Source organism: Notamacropus eugenii, chromosome 4, assembly GCF_028372415.1.
Source record: "Notamacropus eugenii isolate mMacEug1 chromosome 4, mMacEug1.pri_v2, whole genome shotgun sequence".
NCBI classification, from domain to species: Eukaryota; Metazoa; Chordata; class Mammalia; order Diprotodontia; family Macropodidae; genus Notamacropus; species Notamacropus eugenii.
In genome coordinates, this window is record NC_092875.1 from 85,913,058 (window position 1) to 85,936,175 (window position 23,118).

At 45.2% G+C, this 23,118-nt stretch overlaps 1 protein-coding gene across 3 annotated transcripts in view; it reads right to left on the reverse strand.

Moving 5' to 3' along the window:
- The window catches only part of OPLAH (5-oxoprolinase, ATP-hydrolysing), a 36,790-nt gene extending 18,153 nt beyond the window's left edge, over positions 1 to 18,637 (reverse strand). For 2 of the 3 annotated variants that reach the window (XM_072602657.1, XM_072602656.1), the window contains exons 1-16: positions 18,515 to 18,637; positions 17,284 to 17,486; positions 16,509 to 16,700; positions 15,236 to 15,335; positions 14,756 to 14,879; positions 14,306 to 14,501; positions 13,734 to 13,899; positions 13,264 to 13,402; positions 11,074 to 11,141; positions 10,564 to 10,829; positions 9,996 to 10,108; positions 4,722 to 4,892; positions 4,334 to 4,471; positions 4,105 to 4,243; positions 3,112 to 3,224; positions 2,679 to 2,830 (exon numbers count right to left, since the gene is read on the reverse strand). In XM_072602657.1, the coding sequence (XP_072458758.1) occupies positions 2,679 to 2,830; positions 3,112 to 3,224; positions 4,105 to 4,243; positions 4,334 to 4,471; positions 4,722 to 4,892; positions 9,996 to 10,108; positions 10,564 to 10,829; positions 11,074 to 11,141; positions 13,264 to 13,402; positions 13,734 to 13,899; positions 14,306 to 14,501; positions 14,756 to 14,879; positions 15,236 to 15,335; positions 16,509 to 16,700; positions 17,284 to 17,481 (2,275 nt within the window). In that variant the 5' untranslated portion in view covers positions 17,482 to 17,486; positions 18,515 to 18,637. The remainder of the gene's footprint in view (positions 1 to 2,678; positions 2,831 to 3,111; positions 3,225 to 4,104; positions 4,244 to 4,333; positions 4,472 to 4,721; positions 4,893 to 9,995; positions 10,109 to 10,563; positions 10,830 to 11,073; positions 11,142 to 13,263; positions 13,403 to 13,733; positions 13,900 to 14,305; positions 14,502 to 14,755; positions 14,880 to 15,235; positions 15,336 to 16,508; positions 16,701 to 17,283; positions 17,487 to 18,514) is intronic. The other variant, XM_072602658.1, reaches the window with a different exon arrangement.
- Positions 18,638 to 23,118: the final 4,481 nt, after the last annotated feature.

Genomic DNA, 23,118 nt, shown 5'->3' on the forward strand with positions numbered 1-23,118 from the left:
CAAAAAATTTTTTTTCATTGCAGCACTACTACAATCAAACCTGAAAGAAACCAGATGATCAACAACTTAGGAAATGGCCAAATAGTACAATGTGGCTGTAATGGAACTTTACTGTATCACAAGGAAAGGTAAATACAAGAGACAAAAAGAAAGAAGAGAAAATGTGGATGAAGAGAGTTAGTCTGCATAACCAGAGGAACAATACACATGATTACTACGACTAACTACAAATGAAAACTATCAAAAAGTCACAAATTCAGCTCAAGAAAATGGAGAATCCCAACACTGACTTATGAAACACACACATGAGCACATCTTTTCTTCTAACAAACAGAAAACTACCCAAGAGCAAGGTTCTATATTCTTTGTTTTTTTTTCCCAATTCCAAATTCTCTTCTGACCTCTGACCCCTCCTGTACTCATTGAGAAAGCAAGTAATGCAATATCCATTATATATAGATATATATATGTGAAGTCATACAAAACATATTTCCATATTAGCCATGTTGCCCCCCCCCCCCAAAAAAAGGCAAGAAAAATAAAGTGAAAAAAATACTCTTCAATCAGCACTCAGTTCATCACTTCTCTCCCTGGAGGTGGATAGCATTTTTCATCATGAGTGCTTTGGAATTGTCATAGATCATTGTATTTCATTAGTTACTAACCCTTTCACAGTTGATCATTGTCACAATATTGCTTTCCAATTCTTTGACTCCACAAAAAAGCTGCTATATAAATATCTTTGTACATATGGGAAGGCTGCACATTTTGCACTATTGGTCACGATCACACTTTTATGTTGTTTTAGGTAACCTGTGGCCCAGAACCCCAGCTCTGGGTTTCTAAAGATTAGGTTCAACTTTAGGGAACCTCCCACAAATCATTCTTTGGCTTGAGTCCTTACCCAGAGTTTCCTTTGGAATTCCCAAAATTGACTCATTTTGTCCCCACTCCAGTAACTGCCCTGGAAATGATGGTATATAGCCTATGTCTAGATCTCTACACATCTGGGTAAAAAAATAATGCTTCCATGTAAGTACATAAGCCAACTAAAAATCGGATGCAAGACTTCTTGTATTTCCTCCCACAAAATAAATGAAAAACAAGACAAAATAAAACAATTCAAAGGAGCCTATAATGAATTAAAATACCCCTCCTTCCCTTTCCAGGAAGTCCTCTCTCCCCTCCTTTCCTACCCCCATCCTTAGAAGCTATACAATATTCTAGATTCAAAGCACCACCATGTAACTGAGACTTCTTTGGAAGGAAATGAACTTAAGATCAGTAGATGACCCATAGTCCTTGGGTGAACTTCACCCTCACCTAGGGACATGTATAATTCTTCAGATTTATAACCCTCCTGTAATGTAAGGTTTAGGGCTCTCTCAAAAAGGGTTTTTGTATTTGGGATTGCTAAAAAAAAAAAGTCAAATCCTCACCTCCTAGTGAGCTTCTCTAATGTATTCTTGTAACCCATAAAATCTTCCCTACTAATGGTGCTACCCTATGATTTGGAAGCACCCCTGAGGAACATTTTGCATTTGGAGTTGCTAGAGAACCAACTCCCCTCCCAACTGATCCTGCACAGTCCATATGACTCAGAGTAGTAGTTGGACAAGGTCCAGGTTGGTTTTTACAAATTATGACTCAGTTCCTTGCCACTTGGGTTCTCTTTTTTTTTCTCCAGAAGGCTGATGACAAGGTATTGTCCAGGAAATTCCCTCCCCGCTCACTGAAGTGGAAGCTAGGTGCCCAATGATACTCCCAACTTCAGTCATATTTCAAGCCAAAGAGTCCCCTCTCTAGGAACTCCTTCCTTATTCTGCCACCACTTGTCCACAGCAGTCAATTATGGGGCAGCTAAGTTCTACCACTGTCTTCCACAGCAGCCATGTCTGTGACTGAGGAGCTTACTAGGGGGTTGTGAGGAACTACAGGCTTCATCCCACCCTCCAGAATCCAAGTCCATTCTCTGTCTCTCTGTCAACTTCTATCTGCAAATAACCCAAACACAACCTTTAAGAGGCCCTAAACCAAGGGTGGAACTCTAATCAACCCCTGACAATAAAATGTCAATGGTCCAAGCCAAAAGGTACACCTCACAACCTAACAGTCCTCTCAGTGAGGTTATCCACAACTTATACAGGGAGATATCTTCAGGCTCCTCCTGATAACACCCTTGATATAGAACTATTTTGGGAGATTGTACATTATGGAAGATAAAGTATCTATGGTTACATTGAAACAAAATTTATCAATAATTTTTTTAGCTGCTCCTAGGAAGTATTGTTTTAATTCTAATTTAACCCCCTCCTTCCCTCTACCAGCTATATTTCTGTGAGATATTAGTAATTCACAAAGGGTTACTTGCTCCTTCAATGTATATACACAATATCCAAGAAAAACTAATAGAGGCCACCCATCATCCCATAGTTGTGCTCACAAGAATGTCCCATCACCTTTCCTATGTCCATGGAGAAATGAAAAATGCTGGGAAATTTGTTAGCATGGAAACCCAAGTGTATCAGGAGGCTAAGAGGTTAGCGTTACAGGAGATGATAGGAAAGAGGCCAGAGCTAAGGAGGTTGGGGATGGCTACAATAAATAGCCAACAGGAGAAAAAGAAGAAGAGGGGAATGGAGGAGATTTGGAGATTTGGAAGACAGACAGCCACTCACCAGCAATGCTCATGAAACGGTGGGAGAAGATGGACAGTTGAATGGGATCAAGACGAGAGCTGACAGAAGTAGAGGACTGTGCTCCCACAGTGATTCGGATATCACCTGCTTTGGTCATCTCAGCATGGCATCCTGGCTCCACCAAGATGGTACTGAGAAATAGAAAGAAGTTTACTCTTAGGATCCTGAAGAATTCTGACAAAACCCTTCAGGAAGAGCCCTCCCCCGAAAATATATCAGTCGGGGTCTCAATGTCCCTCAACCTGCTTCTGGTTAAGACTAACAACGACTGTGTGGTCACCTGTCGCACACACATTCTCTCCTCCACCCCTATTTCCATGACCTTCGAGATGCCCAATTTCTCTTCCTCTATCCTTGCATACTCCTTCCCTTCATCCTATCCTTGTAACTCCAACCAAAACATCCCCCTGACCTGTTGTTGTCAATGATGATGCAAGGTCCTGGGAGTCTGTGTCCCTGGCCCAGCTCTCCCAGTTGGTACACAGGAGTATTCTGGTACCCTCCCTCGAAGTAGCACTGGGTTACCTAGAAGAAGGCACAGCGTGAGGGCCCTCCTAAGGCCCCACTCTGGACAGGGAGAGCAGCATAGGAGCTCCTCCCATAGCTGAGAGGAAAAGGGTTTTCTGGATAGAAATCCTGTACTGTCCAAGATAACTTTGGGGTAGAAGTGAAGACAGAATTATAGAATCCCAGGGTTAGGTGTGGCCCCAGAGGCCATCCAGAATGACCCGTAACTGAACAGCTACATCACTGAAAAGTAGTCACTTGGTATCTGCTTGAGGACCTCCAGAGAAGGGAAATTCACTACCTGCCAAGAAAGACCATTCCTCTAGCACAGCTCTAATTATTAGGAAGTCCTTCCTTATAGTAAGCTGAAACCTGCCTCTTAGAATCACATTCCTCTACCAGCAACAGTGAGGTACCTTCAATATCTATCTGATAGCAGAATTCCTTAGCCTTCATTTCCCTGGAAAGCTATGAGGCCCATTACCTCTAGGCAGTTTTCAGTGTCCATGTATATTTAGGGCAGCAGTATCAAACTGAAATAGGAATTGGGATCACTAAACTGTATATAAGGATCCCTGTGGAACCTTTGTTTTAAAATGCATTACCTATGTATTACTGTATTTTGATTTACTTTGTCAAATATTTCCCAATTACATTTTAACCTGATTTGGGTCATAATTTGGGCCTGTATTCTGCACTGCTTGTAGCCCATGGGCCACACTTCTGGTTTAGAGAATCTTACCATGTGCATGTGGGGAACAAAACAAGATGGTGTCTCATTATATGCAGCAAATAGTTCTTTGGAAAGTCTTACTATATCTACCACCTCACAGAGTTGCTGTAAGGAAAGTGCTATAGTATTATGGACCCCTCGGTTTGGAGCTTGGTGGAGTCTTACTCTGTCAACACGAGGAGGTCCGTTCTGGGTCTGGGGAGGGTATTCCGGTCTAAGGCCACTTTGGCCCACCCCTCGCACTCGCACATCATCTACAAGGATTGGCCGGTCCGGAATGATGAAGCCAAACTCCTGTAGATACCTATATCCCACCCAGAGGGAAGTTGGTCAAGGAAGATAAGTCACTGAGGAAGGGACCCAACTTCCTTGTCCTCTTACAGGATCCCACTACCTCTCTGTGAAAGCTGCCCCAAAGTCTCCTTCACGAGGAGAATGAGAAGTGGGAAGGTGTCGACGGGCAGAAACCATGATCGCACAGTCTGTCCCTTGGTAGCGAAGGTGTAGAAACCTTTCAGTACAGATCTGGGATCTGGGATGAAGGAGAAGGAAAGAGTGAGAGATGCTGAATGGGTAAAGACATGACTCCGGGACACAAAGATAATTTCTTTGCTGACCAAGTACCTGTGACCACCCTCATCCCAGATTCCCAGGCCTAGCCCTACTTTCAGACTTCCCTCATGGGGCCCTACCCATGTTCCCAAACCACTGTGGACAGCAGGCACCTTCCCTCAGCCCTCAGTAGCTAGGCAACCCCAGCCCCACACCATATGCCCCAGTACCTGGGGAAGCCCTGGGCCTGCAAGGCCTCCACACACTGCTCATCCAAGCGACTGAGATGTTGGTCAATCTGAGAGAAGTTTTCAGGTGTGTATGGCAGGGAACAAGGCTCTTGGGCCTCATGCACCACATCTGCCAGGGCCAGCCCCAGTGCTGAGAGCAGTCCACTGTGCCTGCAGAGGGGGGAGGGTGTGTGTAGGGAGGTCAACTCTAGGAATATCTACCCAGGACCCCTGTACTAAGGTCATAAAACTTATTGGATTGGTAAATCTTGGAGCCTTTACCTCAATGTTTATATAAAAGTATGAATTTCACCTTCTTCAAAATAGGATGGAAAATTCATAGGTCGTGGGAAGCCAAAGCAAATGGCCTGATGAGGAGGTGAAAGAATGCTTCCACTGCAATTTAACTGATCCCTTTGACCTTACTTAGCACCCTTTGTCCCTCCTTTCCTCTCTAAGGATACCCAGGGCCAGACTCTGCCACCCCAGCCAGTTAAAATAGACGAGAAATCTACCAAAGACTTTAAAAAGTGCTATGTTCTTTTTTATTTCCAAGCAGATAAGATGAAGCTGGCAAGGATCAAATCAAGGCTGAGGGGAGGTGTGGTAAGTATAAGAGGTGCTATACTGAGAAATTTGAAACTGGAAATCTGGACTGAAATCTGGACTGGCCCCAAAGCTATTAGAGTATGATTGTTTCGGCTGATAAGCCAGGTCAATTTAGAAAACTAGAATCTGCAGCTCTGCTTTGAGATAATGTAGTACAGTAGAACAAACATCACACGGTGCCAGAGACCTGGCTCTAACATGTACTAGCTGTAGCACAACTGACAGCTGGTAAACTCTGAACCTGTTTCCTACAAATGTAAGTTATGACTACTCATTTATTTGTTTTTTAATCTTAGTTTCTTAGTATGGAAAGGGTACCTAGCCATTCCCTAAGGCTAGGTAAGAAATTCCCTATACAAAGTCTTCCCGACTGCCAAATAGTAAAGCCCTTGTTCTGGTATTGATGATGATGTGTCTCCTTAACAAAGGATGAAATCTCTTTGAAAAGGTTAACTCTGTGACAAAGTATGAACACCCTTGCAATTACCTTGGGCACCAAAGGGTTAACCCCATTTTTCTGATTGTCATGCACAATTATTGCCTATTTGCTGCCTCACTGCTGGTGTACCAACTGAGATACACACAGCCTCCAATTTAGCTCAGAAAACAGAGAAAGGAGAGCTGTTGTAAGGAATAAGAGAGAAACAGAGAGAGAGAGCGACAGAGACAGAGACAGAGACAGAGGGAGAGAGTTAAAAACAGAGTGAGAGAGAGAGAGAGAGAGAGAGAGAGAGATCTACAGAAAGTAGATTTCACTTCTGATGGAGTCTAGGGAAGATGGTATCTCTGCACATTCCCTCAAGGATTCTCTCCAGATTCTGCCAAAGATGGCAGAACAGTCAAACTATTAGACTAAGCAGAAAGGATGATGGATCAAGAAGTGGCAGCCAAGGAATAATGAGGAACAGAATCACTAATGTGGAACCCAGAATTGTCCTTCACTGGTATTTTGAATTTCTGTGGGCTGAACAAGTCCAGGGAGGGAGAGGAGTTAACTATCTGCTCCAAGTTCCTTTACCTTCCAAGGAGGCCCCAGACAGAACAATATAAATCTGATATACTATATAAGACCCTGGAAGGGTGGGGTTCACTGGAAGGAATGATTGTTTTACTCCCTAACAGATATCCTTTCTCTCTGTTCTACCATCCCTCCTTTAAGAGGCTAAGTCCAAAGTGGTAATTCAGGCATTTAACTTCAATAACAATGACAGCCAACTGAGCAATAGTAACCTGAAACTTCATTGTCAAAGTTAACCAGTGATACCTAACACAGGGTAACTTACACTTTGTCAGTTAACTTTGTCAATGGAATTTCTACCTTGTTAAAAACCTTGTCTAAGTGAGATTGTCCTTTTAGTGACCTTCACCTTTATCTGATCATAACCTTTTGTTATTCCACTTCTCCTGTCATGCAACCCCAAACCCCATTCTCCATCCTCACCAGAATCTCCAATCCCCCCTACCCTCAAGCTGTCATCCCATACACTCTCTTCTTTTCCCCATCTTGACCACTTGGTGAACCAGTTCAACCCTACACTGTCTTCTCTTCAGTCCCCTGCACCTTTATCCTATCAAAGATCTAGCCTGACTAAACCTCAGCCTTGGATTTCTCCTACCATCTGCTGTCTCCTATGCACATGCTACAGAACAAGACAGGGGAAATCAAAAACTGTACCAACTGGGCTCACTACAAATTTGTTACATAGTCTCAGCTGGGCTCTCACCACAGCAAAGCAATCCTTTCATATTTTCCTATCCCACTTACCACAGCTGCTCTACCAAACCTTTTCATCCTTCCCAAATCTTCCATGGTTCCTCCTCTTTACCACCCTTCTCAACTTAGAACTTTGTCTCATTGCACTGAAAAAAATTGAAGTCGTTTGCTATGAGTTCCCTCTTCTCATGTCTTCTTCATCCACATCTACCAGATGCCATCTGCCACTATCACCACCTTCACACTCATCTCATATGAAGAAGAAGCCTTTCTCCTTGCCAAGGCAAACCCCTTTCCACATGCATCAATTATCCTATTCCATTTCATCTTCTCCAGAAAATTGTTCCCTCTTTCATCTCCATTCTCTATTTCTCTTCAATCAATCTCTGTCTACTGGCTGCTTTCCTACTGCCTCCAAACATGCCCATGTCTCCCCATCCTCAAAGAAAAAAAAAACCCCAACCCTTTATTTTAGGTATTATATGTATCCCAACTAGTTATCATCCTATATGATATCACTCATGGCTAAACTCCTTCAGAAGACTATCTACACTAGATGCCCCCACTACTCTCCTCTCACTCTCTTAACTCTACAGTCTGGCTTCAGATCACCTCATTCAAATGAAACTGTCCTCCAAAGTTACCAATGATCTCTCAATTGCCAATTCTAGTGGCCTTTTCTCAGTTCTCATCCTTCTTGACCTCTTTGGCACTATCACTCTCTTCCATGTTTCCTTGACACTACTTTCCTAGTTCTTAGGATCCCTGTATGACCACTCTTTTTCAGACTCCTTTGTTGGATCTTCATTCCTGCAAACCAGAGATATGTTCCAAACTTCAGACTGGATCTTCTTTTCTCCCTCTATACCATTTTACTTGGTGATCTCATCAGATCCCACATATTCAATTATCATCTTTATGCAGATGGTTAATCAATTTCTGTATCCAGCCTTAAGCTTTCTCCTGACCTTCAGTTTCACCTCTCCAACTACCTATTGGTCATTTCAAACTGGATGTGCTCTAGATATTTTCAACTCATCATGTCCATAACAGAACTTATCATCTTTTCCCCTGCACCCACCCCTCTCTGGATTTCCTATTACTGCTGAAGGTGTTACAATTCTTGTAGTCAACCAGGTTGGAAACCTAGGGGTATCGTTGAAATCATTGAATCCTCACTCTGTCTCACTCATATCTAATCTTCTGCCAACTGTATTGATAATGAATTTTTTGTTTTAGTACAATCAAGTGCCTCTGATTGAATAATGTGATTAAAGAAGACCTTCCTCACTCATTAATGAACCTTGAAAGTTTTGTAGGAAGGCCTACACCTTTTGTTAATAAGGCACTGGTTCCAAGGTTGTGATGCCCTCTGGCTCTAAAAAGTGTATAAATATTCTGAGGTGAGGTTTGCTTTGGGACTCACTCATTAGAAGAAATTTATTTGGCCAGATGAGACTCTGGGTAGCCATTGAGTTCTCTGGCTTTGAAAACCCAGATGTTGGTGCTTCCCTCTCTGGTAACTATGGTCAGACAGTTGGACCTGTCTGTTGATCTGTGATATATGTATTGCTTATGGTCAGAGAGTTGGAAGCCTGTCTATTGGTCTTTATTACTCTACTTGTATTTTTCTCTATTGGTAAATAATATATGTGTTTGATTAAAGGAGATTGTTAACCCCTCAAAAGCTACCTTTCCTTTTAGAAAAGCAGATCAAAGAACCTGTGATAGCAGGCCCTCCTGTGTAAGTCAAGGTGCTTGCTTTTGCACCAACTTCTGTTAATTCCATCTTTGCAATATCTCTTGTATATACATCTTTCTCTCCTCTGACACAGCCACCACCCTGGTGTTAGTTCCTTATCATCCCAGCCTTCTGGAGGCCCATTCTCCCCCTAGGCTCTCCCTACTCCAGTCCCCCCATCTACCTTTCCAGTCTTTACATGTTATTGCCATCACCACCCCTTTATTCTGCAATGCAATGGCAACAACATTTTTGGTGGTCCTTCAACAAAACACTACATCTCTTGAATCTGGGCACTTTCACTGGCTGTCCACTATGCTTAGAACTCTCTCAGCTCCTCATCTCTACCTCCTGGCTTTATCCAAGTCTCAGCTACAGCCCCACCTTTGGCAAGAAGGCTTGCTCCATCTTCCTTAACCTCAGTACCTTCACTCTGAGATTGTCTCCAATTTATCCTGTTTATATATTGTTTGTATGTATTTGCTTGCATGTTGTCTCTCTTACTAGACTGTGAGCTCCTTGAGAGCAGGGAATGATTTTGCCTTTCTTTCTATCCTCACTGCTTAGCATAATGCCTGGAACATAGTAGATATTTAATGAATGCTTATTAAGGTACTAACTCCTCCTCCCCAACTGCATAGGAGTGGGTGCAAGAGATAAGAATAAGAAGGAAAGTTTCCCATGGATTTATTTAAAAAAAAAAAAAACATTGAGCATGAGAAAATGCCAGACTGGTAACCATAAAAGGAACATGGCTAAAGAGGGATGGGGGAAATGCATCTCATATAATTTAGCAGAGAACAGGCTAATATCAGTGCACCATGCACCACATTCTGTATAATACTTCTGGATCTTTGTATCTCAAGCCTTCCTCCATTCCTATTCCCCCTCCCTCCATGTCAGCAGTAAAATTTCAGATGATCTAGAGGCTCAAGTTGCAGTTTACTATAAGCTGGCAGAAAGAAGCAGGATCAGATGAAGAAGATGGGGTGGAGGACAAAGGAGATTTCACCTTGGAAGTTACTGGTGAAGTGGAGACTTTTTCTGAAGTCAGCAGGAAAGAGGTGCAGTCCATACAAGCTAAGTTGTTATTGTACCTCCCTAGCAAACTGACTGCAGCTCAGATAACAGCTACTGTGCCCAGATACATGTTGGAGAAGCAAGCACAGAGGCATATGACCCTTCCAAACACACACACCCCAACAGGTACCTGTGTATGTGGACAGTATCCATGCCCAAGGAACGTGCAATGGCACAGGCATGCTGCCCCCCTGCACCCCCAAAACATGCCAGTATATGGACTGATGGGTCGTGTCCTCGAGCCTGTGGAGCAGAGAGGGGAGCAGTTAGCAGTGACCCAACATCCAGTTAGTGATCAAGGAGCATGGCTGGTCAGGGGTTAAGGTAGTGGCCAAGGAAGAAATGCCCAGTGGCCTTGTGGTTGCTCAGCAGTCAAGGAAAATGACCAGAGGCATAATGGTCTTTCAGAAGCTGAAAATCATTGTCAGATTCCTGACACAGAGTTGAAGGACTCAGGGTTTAAAATGAGATTTATTTTTTGGACATGAACAATGTAAGAATTTGTTTTGCTTGACTATCCATATTTGTTACAAGAATTTTGTTCTTTTATTTTCCCAACAGGAAGAGGTAAGAGGGGAAAAAAAATAAATTTTTGTTCAAAATAAAATTAATTTTGAAAAAGGAAGTCAGCAGCCTAGTATGCGTTTATCAGTGAGTAGTCACAGTGATCAGTGTCAGTGAATGGGGAATGTTCATACCTGAGTAAGAGCACGGATCGGACGGCACATCGCCTCATTGGCCACTCGTATAAAACCCATGGCCACCTCCTCAGGTGTCAGTGGATCAAGCCCATATGGTCCTTGGACCTGAAAGTTATTGACCTGAGCAGTCACAGCATCCAGGGCCTTCTTAGAGGCCTCTTTAGAGAGTGGCTGATCCTCACCCGGACCAAAAATGCAGGGAAAGGAAGAGGGTAGCAGGCGACCCAGGACTAAATTGGCATCTGTCACTGTTAATGGTCCTCCTGGAAGGATAAAGTAGATGAAAGAAGAGTGGAACTCATTGGTGACAGCAAGGCAGAAAAGGCATTTCAGAGGCGGGGGAAGGATGGAGATTTGATAGAGGGATAAAGGGTATAGGGAGGAGAATACAGAGCTTAGGAACTCAATAGGATAGAGGGCTAGGAACATTCAGTCTACCCTTTAGAAAGCATCTGAGATGGTACTCAAGTTTGGGAAGCTGGGATCAGGGTCATGACCTTTACTGACCTTTTCTATAGCAGGCCGGACCAGGATGAGCACCAGCTGACTCAGGACCCACCACAAATAGGCCAGACCTAAAGAAGAGGTATATGGGTGAGAAGTAGAATTTAAGGAAGAAGTCAGAGCCTGGCATGGGATGGACATCCGGTCAGGGCAGAGAAGGCAATGATATCAAGGGTTTCCTCTGAAGGTCATTTCATCTCACTACACCACCCTCCCCGAGTTCCTGTTGCTGTCATCTACCAGTATCTAGGATATTCTCTCCCACCTCAAACCCATCTCAATGACCTCAACACCTGCCTCATAGTCTCCTCTCTGCCCCAGGCCTTGCCATCATCCTCAATACTTTCGATACTCACAGTGAAGACTTCTTCAAACACCCTGGCTTCCCCATTAATCAAACTCAGTTCCTAGACCCTCTATCTCCACCCTATCTGGGGTCATCTCCAGTTGTCCTGATTTATATCCTGCCACTGGACCCAGACAGCTCCAGAGGAGAAAGTAAAGCTGGTGACCTTGCAGAACCTTTCCTCACTGAAACCCAATTCACTTGTAAGTCATGGCATCACCTTGTTGATGTCATGATCTTCTCTGAGAACAGACAACAATCTTAGGCACCCAAAGGGGCAGTAACCTTTAATATTAGGCTAGACCTCATTATATGTCAATATAATAAGGTCAGACCTCATTATCATACTTTCTTAAATCTAGGAAATCAACAAGATAATAAATCAAGCTATTTGTAGCATTTGTCAATTTCCAAGGCAAAAATGCTCACACTGAAAATTTGACAATCAATCGGAGCCAGCTCCAGACCATCACTGCTTCCATGTGGACATGTTGTCTCCCTCTTCTTCCCCCTCTCCCATCCCCATATCCTTGTAAGCTCTTGAAGGCGGGGAAGGTTTTTTGTGTCCCTAACACCTAACACAGTTCCTGGAACTTCATAGACACCTAAAGATGATTTTTGATTGCTTGATTTATAAATTAAATAAATTATAAATTAAAAAACCTGAAGGAGAAAATGCTTTCAACTGGAGAGAAATCAAAGGAGGCTTTATGGGGGAGGAGATGGCATCTGAGTTGAGTCAGCTGCCTGCTGAACATCTCCACTGGATTTCCCAATAGCACCTCAAACTCAGCATATCCCAAATGGGGCTCCCTTCCAAGACTCCGATTTTTGTTAATGACTCAAAAGCTCATTGTCGTAGATGACACTTTTCTCTCTCCCTCATCCCCCACATTCACCACATTTATTAATACCTGCTATAGACCAGGAGCTATGTTAGGCACTGGGGATATGAAGATAAAAATTTGACAGTGCCTGCCCTCAAGGAGTTTATCTTCTGCTGGGAGACATCCAAATAGTAACCACTTCTGCCTCCACAATATCTGTCATATCCATCTCTCCTCTCCACTTATAGGACTACCTCCCTTAATTCAGGCCCTCAACACCTCACCCCTGTGCTATTGTACTTGCCTCCTCAATCTCTCCAATTCTCCTCCTCCTCCTCCAATCCTCCTTCTCCAATCTGTCTTCAAATAATTACCAAGAAACATTTCTAACATTCAAGCCTGATCCTTCAATCTTCCAACTCCCTATTGGCATTCAAGGCCCTATCTAGTTTCAACCTACTTTTCTTTTATTACTTCCCTTCCAAGCAGTCAACATTCCTAGCCAAACTGGACCACTAGTTAGCAGCAACCTGATAGTGTCTTCCTGTCCTCTCTTGCTTTCATTCAGGCTTATACCTGTGCCTGAAACACTTCCTCCTCATTCTCTTTCTTCCTTGCCCAACAGAGATGCCTCCTCTGCCATGAAGACTTCCCCATGACTCTAGCTCAAAGTGATCTTCCCCTCCTAAATTAGAGGAGGGGAAGATCACTTTCAGGACGATTTGTCATGCCCTTTGCTTTGCTTTTACCACAGTCTATTTTCCTGGTAACTTAATTTCATATCTGTCGTATCCCCATTAGAGGATAAACTTAAGGCCAGAGATGGAATTATTTTTCATCTTGGGACAATGTCATGCCCAGAACAGGCATATGATAAGTATGAGCTTAATTGAAGAGAATTGCAGCAATGGCAGAGAAGACAGGAGCAAGATGTCAGGGTATGACCCTAACTGGAAGACAAGACCAGAAGCTCCTAGATCTGGGAAGAGGACGGGCAGGGAGGGAGAAAGAGATCCTGACCTGAAGAAGAGCCTGGAGCCACCTCCAGCAGCCACAGTGTTGATGTCCAGTTGAGGGGCCTGAATGGTGACTCCAGCAGTGCTGGCCTCAAACACATGCTCGTAATCACCTGCAAATCGACTGACGTCTGTAGAGGTCCCTAAGAGTAGGAAGGATGGGAGACAGTGTGTGGGATACAGAGATATATTGGGGTGGGGGTATGGGGACAGTCCACACCATATCCCAGAATAGAACTGGGACTCAAAGCCCCTCCACTCTAAGTCTCTCCCACTCCAGATATCAGTGACCACCCTGCAGTTCCCTTGAGCCCCACAATTCGGAGTGCCCTGAACCACAGGATATTTTTTCTGAGCATTGGGGTAGGGTTGAGGGTGAGAAGGTGTGCCCCAGAGCAAGATCAGCCCCATCAATCTCAATGGCCCCTGCCCATCCACCAGCAAAGGGCAGAACCCAGCAGCCATTCTCCATACCACCCATGTCAAAGCCAATGACAGGATGTTTCCCCTCAGCACAGTAGGTAGTGACTGCATAGCCAACAACACCACCTGCAGGGCCTGAGAGCACAGCCCTGGAGCCACTGAAGGATGCCATGGGTGCCAGACCCCCATCTGAACGCATGAAGAGCACCTGGACATCCTGGGCAAGAGGGGACACAAGCAACAAAAAGTAAGTACCACCTGGGATAGGGGACAGGTCAGGAGAGTCAAGTCACATCAAATGGGTAGGCAGAGGATGAACACATAGAGGTTAGAGATACAGAGACCACAGGTGAGACATCACAGGTGAGACACCCATAAGTGAGACACAGAGAGCTCAGAGTAAGCAGACCTGGGAAGTGGTAGACAGGATAGGAATGAGAACCAGCAAACCAGCGCAGGGTGAGTAATGCAAAAGGCACAAAGTGAGAAGGCACAGAACTGGGTAATTCAGGGTTAAAGGCATAGCTGAGGAGGCACAGAGTAGAGGAGAACAAGGTGAAAGAAGTACAGCATGTCACTTGGTGAGTAGACAAAGGATCCTAAGAGTAAGAAGGTCTCCTCACCTTCAGGTGCCCCTGGAAGCCCTTGCAGAAGCCCTGCAGGTAACGGTGGATGGTGGGAGTCAGGTAGGCATCAGCACAGGCTGTGTGCCCTCGGGGAACAATCCTCACCATCGGCATCACTTCTGATGATAGAGACACGTGGGCAAAGCCCAGCTCCCGTGCCAATGCACCCACCTGCTGTTCATGTTGTGCCCACCTGCCCAGGGGTATATAGGTACATTTTGGAATACAGGGTGAGCAAGGCCCTGGAGCACTTTCAGTCTCCCCAGTTTGCCTCTCCCCTGGCACCCCATCTCCAGGTCTCCAACTTCTCATACTAGAGTCTACCTTTGACTCTTCCTTTCCCTCCGAAGTACCAGATTCCTGCATACACCCACCCCTTCCTGATCTGTAACTGTGGGCTCCTAATAATTTGCCAGTATCACCAGGCCACCCAAAATTTGCCCTCACATGTAGGAGTGCATGAGCACCACTGCCAGGCTTCGGATGCCCTTAGCCAGCAGGCCCTCCAGCTTTTTCTGTAAGCTTCCTAGATCCACAGGTCGTTGTACCTCTAGAAGATCTCCTGTTGAGCCTAGGGGTAAGGAGAAATGATGTGTAACTGAAGAATGTCATACCAACCTACATCCTCATTATCTCATCCCAAACCGCTTCTACGTTGGTGATTTTGCAGATCAACTCCACAGTCTCCAATCCAGCTCTTTGGCCCCAATTCTGACCCCAGAGTCCACTTCTCAGCTCCCACTGGAGGCAGGGGGCCCAAGGCTAAGAGGCAGAAGTTTAAAGCAGGGAGTAGTAGGCTAGATTGGCTAGACTGGGAGGGAAGGGGGGGTGGGGGAAAGGGAAAGCAGGGTTTGTGAATCAGAAAAGAACTAAACTCAGAGGCCTCAAAAGTTTGGGTCAAAGATCAGTTTAGAGGGAGGCACACACCTTTGATGGGGGTCCCAGCCCCTGGCTCTTTATGATGCAGCACCACCCGCTCATCCACCTCCACCACCTCCTCATACAGGACCTGAGGCATTGGTACTGACTAGGGGGAATGGGGTGAAGGGGTGGGAGGAAGAAAACAAGAGCACACTCAGAGGGAATGTTCTCCAAGTTATTTCTCATTAGCATTTTAGTGGTCTGGCTAAAGTTCCCTCTTTGTACCAGAGTCCAGTTGGAGATGGAAGGTGGGAGTGAGAGACATTTCTACAAACCAATCATGGGTCCCCTAGTAGAAGGAAACCAAGGGAAAGGTGAAGACTAAAGAGAAGAAAGGCAGAAAGGGGGAACCTGAGTGAAATGAAGCAACTACAGGACTGAGTACAGACTGCTATCTCCAGCCAGCCCAAGTTCCAGGGGCCAGGGACTGTGGCTGGGGAAAGGCAAGCTAGACTCTAGCCAAGGAACAATTGGTCTTTCCTGGCCAGCTGTTGCTGCTGCTGCTGACTTTCTCCGAACCATCGGTCTGCACTTATCCAAGTTCTCAACTGGCCCTTGGCCCAAGTTTTCATTCCAGTCTAATTCCACCCCCCCCCAACACTCTCCTGGATGATAGAACCAGTTAGTCCAGTTCTATTCCTTGGAGTGGAGAATAGGCCTCAGGTTATAAAGGAAATGGGAAGGAGGGGGTGGCTCCAAGTGGATTGCAACACTGGAGGCAATCAAAAATACCCATAATACAAAGTTTATCATAAAGGGATTTCCCCATACACAGAGAATAAAGGAATGCTACCAGGCTTTTTCTTACACCAAAGAGATAAACAGGGATTAAAAAAAAAATCCCATTATTGTCCCTTTCAAAGAGGGATGCTCATCTTTGATTGTGTCAGACCCTGTGGGCAGTCTAGTGAAACCTATGGGCAACTTCTCAGAATAATGTTTGTAAATGTACCAAATAAACTAAATAGTATTACAAAGGAAATCAAAGACATAATACAGTTATAAAAAATGTTTTAAGCCATTTCACAGTTAAGAACTTCTGCTTGAAAATTATTCCATTTCTACACAGCTTTGGTTGGGGCAGCATCACTAAAAGTGAGAGGTGCTTCCCATGAGGGAGTTGTCCCATAAAGAAGGGGAAGTGGAGATGAGGTAGTTCTATGAAAACAGTCAGTCAATTGACGACTACATGCCAGGCACTGTGATAAGCACGAGGCCAAGGGGAGAACTCTCCCCTGAGTTGCCCTACTGAGGAGTGGGTTGGTCAGTAAGCTCTCACCAAGTCAAAGAGGTCTCTCCGGGCCTGGTTCCCAATGTGGAGTAGGTCTTTGAAGCCCTGGGTGACCAACAAGGCCATACGTTCTCCTTGGCGTTCCAATAGTGCATTGGTGGCCACAGTTGTGCCCATGCGAATCCAGGCAATGTGGCTGGTGTCCAGGGGCTGATCCCTGGGCAGTGTCACACCACTCTCCTATGAACACAGAGCATCAGTCTCAGAGCCTCTTACCCTCTGCCGTCATACACCAACTCCCTTCCTTTCCTGTGGATCCCTGGGGATTGATGCTCCCCTGGCTCCTGTGGGTACAGAGGATCAGAGTGCTCCCAACTTTGGTGCCAGAATCAATGCCCCTCAATTTCTGTCTAAAGGGTGGATATCCCCTCCCTCACGTTGCCCCCTTTCTTCCCCTACACAACCCAGGCATCTTCTGCAACAGAACCTTAAACCTGAGTCCTCCAGCCCACATGCGACCTCCTCCATACGGTCTTTTGACTCAGTCAAGTTTTACAGAACAAATCCTTTTATTAAGGGGATTTTTTCTGTGAAGTTTGGATTCAGTCAAAGGGCTACACTTGAGGACCTAGAGGGCCACATGTGGCCTCGAGGCTGAAGGTTCCCCACCCCTGACCTTAAACCACAATTTAGAAGTGTTCTACCTGTGCTAGATCACCAAGGAAAGGGTTAAGAGAAAGCGACAGTTCTTATCACTAGTTTCATCATTAATAGTAATGACAACAATTAACATTTCTACAACAGTTTCCTGAGGCAGACCCACCTGCTCCAGGATGCGCCGGATACCCTCAGTTGGGGCATCTTGGTAGTTGGCTGGGTCCTCAGACAGTAGCTTGAGCACCCGCACTCGGCCCCCAGGGCACTGTGCAAATACATCCGTAAAGGTGCCACCCCGGTCAATGGCAAACTGAAACTTCCCCTCCACGTTGCCCTTGAAGGCAGTGTTACTGGGACTGGTCATTAAGTCTGAGGCAGAGAGGGAGGGGTTGTAGGCCCGGGTCAGCTGGGCTGAAGAATTGGGAGTCGAGGGGGCAAGGAATCAGCGAGTGTGGGAATGGGGGGGCGGGGGGGGGCGGGGTACATTCAGGGCATGCAGAAGTGAGGAAGCAGCGCAGGAGATCAGCGGACTTGGAGGCGGGAGTCAAGGTAGGGAATCACGAAGCTTGAGGAGAGTCAGGGCAGAGAATCAGAGAGCGTGGGAGTGGAAAGTGTTCAAGGCACGATGGAAGCGCACTAGAAAATGGGAACTGACGAGGGGTGGGGTGTCAGAGGGAGCTGGGCAATAATGGAAGGGAGAAGGAGACAGTGCTGTGGAGGGTCCGCTGGAGGAGTATGGAACCGGAGAAAAACGGACCAAGGAAGGTTGTGGTAGAAGGAAAAAAGGGTGAGGGAGGAGGGGACCGGAGAGATGGGGCAGACACCTCTGAGGAAGCAGGGAAAGGAGGACCACGCTGACTTGGCATAGAAATGTTCTTGGGGGTTCTCTCCGGGTTTTGATAAGAGACGGAGTCTCCATTGAACAGGCTCTATCAGACAGGCCGTGGGGAGCTGCGTATCTTGACAGAGAGCAAAGATTGGATTGGGGAGCTGACACTGATAGTGGAAAAGGAAGCAGGGGACGGTTCTGAGGAGGAGAGTGAGAAAGAAGGTTCTGATAAGGAAGGGGTCACTTGAGATTGAAGTGATATGAATGGAGGAGAGAGGTGGGGGCTCTCTCAGACCTGAGATCAAAGAGGTGAAATGACTCAGACAGAAGTGAATACCGGAGACTTTCCCTAGTTGGGACTCGAGATTGGAGGGGGAAGGGAGGGGAGATGTGGATTGGGAGTGTATGGGAGGGGGAAGGGATACTGAAGGGAAAGATGGGGTGGACCTGGGGGGTCGACAGGGGAGGAAGCGCGATCTAAGACTTAGGCTAGGAAAGAGGAGCGTACATGGGAGAGGTGAATCGGGATGGAGTAGGGCGGGTAGGATAGGACAAAGTGGAGACGCACCTAGCCAGGTTCCCTCCAGCTCGGTCAAGGCTCGGGATCGGGTTTAGGCTTGGGCTCCTGCTCTGGTTCGGGCTGACCTAGGGCTACGAGTGGCTTCAATCTCCCCGGCTCCGCCCCTCCCCGCCACGCCTCCCCTCCCCCCCTCCCCCCCCCGCCCGCCCCTGTTCCCCATCTCTCAGCCCTCCCTCTTCTCTCCGCCTGAGGCGGGACACGATCTGGTCCTAGGGTCTTGCGGTGGAGGGGCTGGTCCCATCCGGCCAAGTCGGGTCCGGTAGTTCTGTCCAGTCCTGCCCCGAATCTCACGCCTTCGGTGCTATCCCACCGTCTCCTACCCCTTGTCCCCATTGGCTCTCCCTTCCTCCAGCTCCTCCTCTCAGCTTCCCCCCTTTTCTGGCCCCCTCTGTCCTTGGCTACCCATTCCACTCCTTGGCTTCCCCCTCCACTCCCCCTTCTCCCGACTCAATTCAGCGCCTGCCTCACTTGGCTCCCTCCTTTCCTTGCCATCATTGGTTCTCCGCTTCCCCCACCCTTCCCCACCTTCATGGATTCCCTCCATCCCCCACCCCTGCCCTCCTTGGCTCCTGTCTTGGCACTCTCCAACTAGCTAATCCCTTCTCTCAGTTACATAACCTTTTGGTCTGGCCTGCCTTGCGTCTCACACAATCCCCTGGGGAGGAGGGTGAGTAGTCCTTAGTTACAGAGCTGGAAGGTGAGCCAGAGGCAGCATCAGAAACCCTGCGGATTACAGAACCCTGGTATCTTGGCTCTCATTTCTTCCTGGCGACTTCCTGTGGTTTACTGGGATGGGGTGGGGTAGAGGAGACAGAGGGAGGAGATTGAAAGATGACAGAAGACGGTGGACCAGGTGACTTGGGGGGTTATGAAGAGGATGATGAAAAACTTAATCTGCCCCTCTTCATAAAAACACTCCCTCACCTCCACCATTACACCCCACCCCACCCCACCCCTACCCCGCGCCAAGGCTTGAAATGAGTAGGAAGGATTAGGCTAGGCAGTCAGAAAAGCTTCCAGCCAGTGAGAGGTGAGATACACTCAACAGGTGAGGGACAACCAAGACAGGTACTTATGTCAGAGGTCTCACAAGCAGAAGAACAAGAACGCTTGGGGGGGGGGGGGGGAGGGGAGGGGGGCCGAGTGACAGCAAGATAAACAGGATGGTCTCTAAGGCCTGAAAAGCAATGCTTCAAACATTGGGGGGAGGGGGGAGGGGGCGCCTATGTGTACAGGATTCTCCTTGGAAGCCCTTATATCTTTTCCAAACCAACAACCCCCTTCCCCCTCCAAAAATGTCCATGGGCAAACTACCACTTTAAAGGCATAGTCTTTCCTCTCCAATTCCTTTCTTTGCCCCTCCACCACAGCAAGATTGGGAAATGCTAGACAGAATGGTTGACATGTGATTTCTCTGCTCTTAAAATAGTCCAAGCCCATATTAGAAAGTTGGATTCTCTCCGTGTTCAGGAGAGGCACTGACACGGGCCATTGAGTGTCTACAGACCCTAAGAAAAGACTCTCAGGGTGTCTTCTTCACCACCAATTTCCCAAAAACATCTTCGCTGCTTGCTCCCCCCAACGCTTCTCTCCAGGAACCAGCCTCCAGCATAGTTTCAACAGAGTTTATTTAAGAGTGTGAGCACCCTTCCTCAATACTCTTTGGGCTCCTTCCTCATGATGGTAGGAGCTGCCAGGATGGTTCAGGAAAAGAAAATGAGGTTGGTGACCTTGCACAGCCCTCCCTCACTCAAATCAAACTCAGCTGCAAGTCATGTCATCATCTTGATGTCATGGTCCTCTTCATGAATGAAGTTCAAACACAACCTGTGAGTGAGCAGCAGCTCCTCACCTCTTTTCTCCTCTCCTCTCCTCTGGTGTCCTACCCAGGGGAAGGTATACACTCCATGGCCAAAAGCTGCCTTTTGTTGCTCCAAGATCAAGCCTTAAACCCACTCTGGAGCTCATAGACTGGACAACAGTCTCCACCTAGCACAGAGTGAATGTAATAAATAAATAGTAATTGTTTCTTTTACCCAGGAACACTGAAGGTCTTCCCCTCCCAGTTTGATTTTTTTTTTTTTTTTTTTTTTTAGTAAAGGGGCCATCTCTGGAGTAACTTAAAGAAGCCTATTCTTTGAATGGGTGGGTCTCACAGTGAGAATGTGATAAGACCTTAGCCTAAAAGGGCCAGGGTCTCACATTGCATCCTGGGCCGTCTCCAGTCATGTCATCGTCCTCTTCAAGAACAAAAGACAAACAGAAGGAACTGCCAAAAAAGGCAGCCCTCCCTCACTCTAAAATGTGTCTGAGAATTTGAACTAAGGGGACAAACTACTGAAAGAAGAAATATGGTGAATCTCTTTGTAAAGGGAAATGTCCTCTTACCTGATTTAAAGTTCAGCTTTTTTTATTTTGGGTTTTCCTAAAACATCATCTGTCTCTGCTCTGAGCTTAGTGTCTCCTACCCTGAGACCCAGAGTCAAAATGGAAAGGTAGGAGTACAGAGACGGACAAGAAGTCAGAATTATCTGGAAAGGAGAGCCAGAGAAGTCAGAATAGAGAAAGAAGTATGTCATCAAATCTCAGAGTCAGAAGAGCCATCATAGCTTATCTAGTCCAAACTATCTAATGTATGGATCCTTTTTTGTTCTTGATTTTTAAAAACCTTTTGTTGCGTTTGAAAATTAATTTGTTCCTCTCACTCCTTTCTGGCTCCATTGAGCAAATAAAATGAGTAAATCTGAAAAATAAAGTCCTCAATCCTTATAGCTGCCTAGTCCAGCAAAACAAAAACCAATATTAGCCATATCCAAAAATGAATGTCTGTTTTAGTATTTTTAAATTCATCACATCTCTGTCAGGAGGTGAGTGGTATATTTCATGGCTATTGTTTCGCGGACTCATATTTTGTGAGTAGATAAGAGTATTTAGTCTTCCAAAGTTGTTGTCTCTAATATTGTCATTGGATAAATGGTTCTCCTAGTCCTACTCTTTGTTCTACATCTGTTCATAAAAGTCTTCCTGGTTTCTTATAAAACTGTCCATTTCATCATTTCTTATGGCATAATAAAATTCCATTACATTAATATAACACAATTTGTTTAGCCATTCCCTAAGAGGTGGAGCCTGCCTCTCCCCACTCCCCTCATCTTAGTTTCTAATTTTTGACTACTTGTTTTCCCACAACCCCTTCAACATGTTTCCCCTTTTGTCATATTTGATGGTCTAGTAGGTCTCAGAACCTCAGAGTTACTTTAACTTTCATTTCACCAATTATTTCACAATTCATTTCACCAGTGGTTATTAAAAACTCGAATTTCTTCTTTGAAAATCATCCGTCCGTATCCTTGGATGATTTAGCTATTGGAGAATGGCTTTTAGTCTGATAAATTTTAAGCAGTTTCTCATCTATCTTGGATAAGAGACCTTTATCAAAGAAACTTATTGCAAAGATTTTTTCCACATAATATCTTTCTCTTCTAATTTTTACTATGTTAGATTTGCCTATGGAAAAACATTTTAATTTATATAATCAAAATTGTCCATTTTATCTTATGTGATGCTCTCTATTGCTTGTTTAGATATTGATTCTTTCCCTAGCCATAATCCAGTAGGTAACTTTCTTCCTTGCTTCTCTAATTTGTTTATGATGTGACCTTTTATATTCAGGTCATGAATTCATTTGGAGTTTATCTTGGTGTATATCATGAGGTGTTGCTCTAAACCTAATTTCTGCCAATTATTGTCCAATTCTCTCAGCAAATTGTGAGTCCTTCCACCAGTAACCAGGTCTTTGAATTTGTTGAAGATTGCCACTGTATTTGTTTGATTCTGTATGTTGTAGACTTCATCTTAACACTTAACACAATGCTTCCAGTGCTTAGCACAATGACTGGCACATAGTAGGCACTTCATAAATGTTTATTGATTGATTAATCTGTTCCAGAGAATTCTCCCTTTTTGACCAGTACCAAATCATTTTAACGGTAATTGCTTTGTAGAACAGTTTGAGTACTGAGAGATCTAGTACTGAGAGATCCTCTTCCATCCCACTTTTCTTTTATTATTACCCTTGATATTCTTGACCTTTTGTTCCTCCACATGAATTTCCTTATTGGACTTTTCTTCAGATAGTCTCTTTTTTATTGTACTTTATCTTCTTGATTATATCAAAAAGTTCCCAAGATTAAGGACTTGCCACTATATCATCCCTTCATTTTCCCCTGTGCATTTTCCCCTTTATTTTTACCTCTAATTTTTATATTAATTTTTATCCTTGCTCCAACAACTCAGATGTATAGTGACAGCTGATTTTCTTCATCTTTAAAATGCTGACAATAATAGCATATAGCCTTCTTGTGAGGATTAAATGAGATAACATTTGTTATCCCTTTGCAAACCTTAAAATTACTTATATTGCTAGTTGTTATTACTGCATGTCATAAGATAAAAGTATGTAAGGCTTCTCTCTGATCCACAAGGTTCTAGCCTCTCTTGTCTCCTTCTTTTGAGCCGTTTTCCAACATTTATTTTGATGTCCTCCTCATCCTCTGCAACAGATGTTGCCACATAAGCTCCAGTTATCTTCA